Genomic DNA, 1,149 nt, shown 5'->3' on the forward strand with positions numbered 1-1,149 from the left:
TAGATGAAAAGCCTTTGAATGGTCAGAGTGTCTGATTTTGTACCGTAGATCATTTTTCTTGCCAGAGTTCTGATGTGCCCACAAATCTTTCTCCACCTAGAGATACTTGGGTGGATGATTCTTAAAAATCCTTTGATTTACCCGGCATAACGAAGGGGCAGGGTTCATCAAAAAAGGCATCAGAGAGAAACTGATATTGGCAACCAACAAAGAAGGCTCATCATTCATCAAGAAAACACAACGCTGAGAAACAATTTCAAGAGCTTTCATTACAAGTGATTAAATTTTGTCAAGTTCTCCACCAAACATGCTTCCATTTCCATTACAATATTTGCATGAGGGCTTAGAGGGACAGTCCAGATTCCTCATCCTCTTCGAGGGTGGAGGTGTACGCAAAGTAGAGGGCCCATATGAGACCAAACACACCAAGCAGGATCCACCCCAGCAGGTTGTTGCTGATGCCCAGGCCGAGCCCCGTCCCTTCGGTGGACATCCTCTCATCGACCAGGGCCAGGACTGGGTTCGACACGCTCATCACACTTGCAGCTGCAAGCAATGACACTCCCATGCTCCCACTGGCGACGGATGGCTTCGCCTCTGAGAAGCACCTCACCCTTCCACCTCTAACTCTAATCTGAGGCAATCCTGATCATCCCATATCCAAAATGAAACTGTCAGTAATTTGGCAAAGATAGCCGTCATCTGGTAAATAAGCATATAACTTTACCTAGCATGGGTATGGGTGACGAGGAGATGCCTTCGAGTCGCCGGGGCATGGCGGCGCATGCAACCGTGGAGGTCAGTGTGGTGATGGTAGCCATTTCTGTCTGTGCTCGACGAGGGAAGGAGGGGGGTTGAGGAGAGGAGCTTGTATGGTGACTGGCACTGGGTTATTTCATTCAAGGGATTACCCAAATATCACATGAACCTATGCCATGCACCACAAAAAATAAGTGAGACCATTGGTTGGTACAGAGAGGATAGACAGCCTGCCTTTCAAATCTCATCCTCTCACAGCCAACCAATTACTTCCACATGGACACATAATCTTCATGAATGTTCACCAAAGAACAGCTATATGTACGGTTATACTGCAGGAATATTCACAGGAAATTATAGAAACTGGAGAGACCTTTGTGGCAAAAAAAG

General features: G+C 46.6%; 1 protein-coding gene across 1 annotated transcript; it reads right to left on the reverse strand.

Moving 5' to 3' along the window:
* Positions 1-244: 244 nt before the first annotated feature.
* LOC105056825 (photosystem II reaction center W protein, chloroplastic) lies at positions 245-909 on the reverse strand. The gene is made up of 2 exons (XM_010939152.4): positions 728-909; positions 245-645 (listed from the first exon to the last, which is right to left on the reverse strand). The coding sequence occupies exons 1-2, from the start codon at positions 819-821 to the stop codon at positions 344-346; spliced, it is 396 nt and encodes a 131-aa protein (XP_010937454.1). The 5' UTR covers positions 822-909; the 3' UTR covers positions 245-343.
* Between the last annotated feature and the right edge of the window lie 240 nt (positions 910-1,149).

The sequence above is a fragment of the Elaeis guineensis genome, chromosome 13 (assembly GCF_000442705.2).
Source record: "Elaeis guineensis isolate ETL-2024a chromosome 13, EG11, whole genome shotgun sequence".
In the NCBI taxonomy this organism is placed as follows: domain Eukaryota; kingdom Viridiplantae; phylum Streptophyta; class Magnoliopsida; order Arecales; family Arecaceae; genus Elaeis; species Elaeis guineensis.

What these genes read in the sequence shown, in the direction of transcription:
- LOC105056825 (XM_010939152.4), bottom strand. Translation starts at nt 821, where the DNA reads ATGGCTACCATCACCACACTGACCTCCACGGTTGCATGCGCCGCCATG. An exon ending in GTCACCCATACCCATGCTAG is followed by an intron (nt 646 to 727) that starts GTAAAGTTATAT and finishes TGGGATGATCAG; the next exon opens with GATTGCCTCAGATTAGAGTT.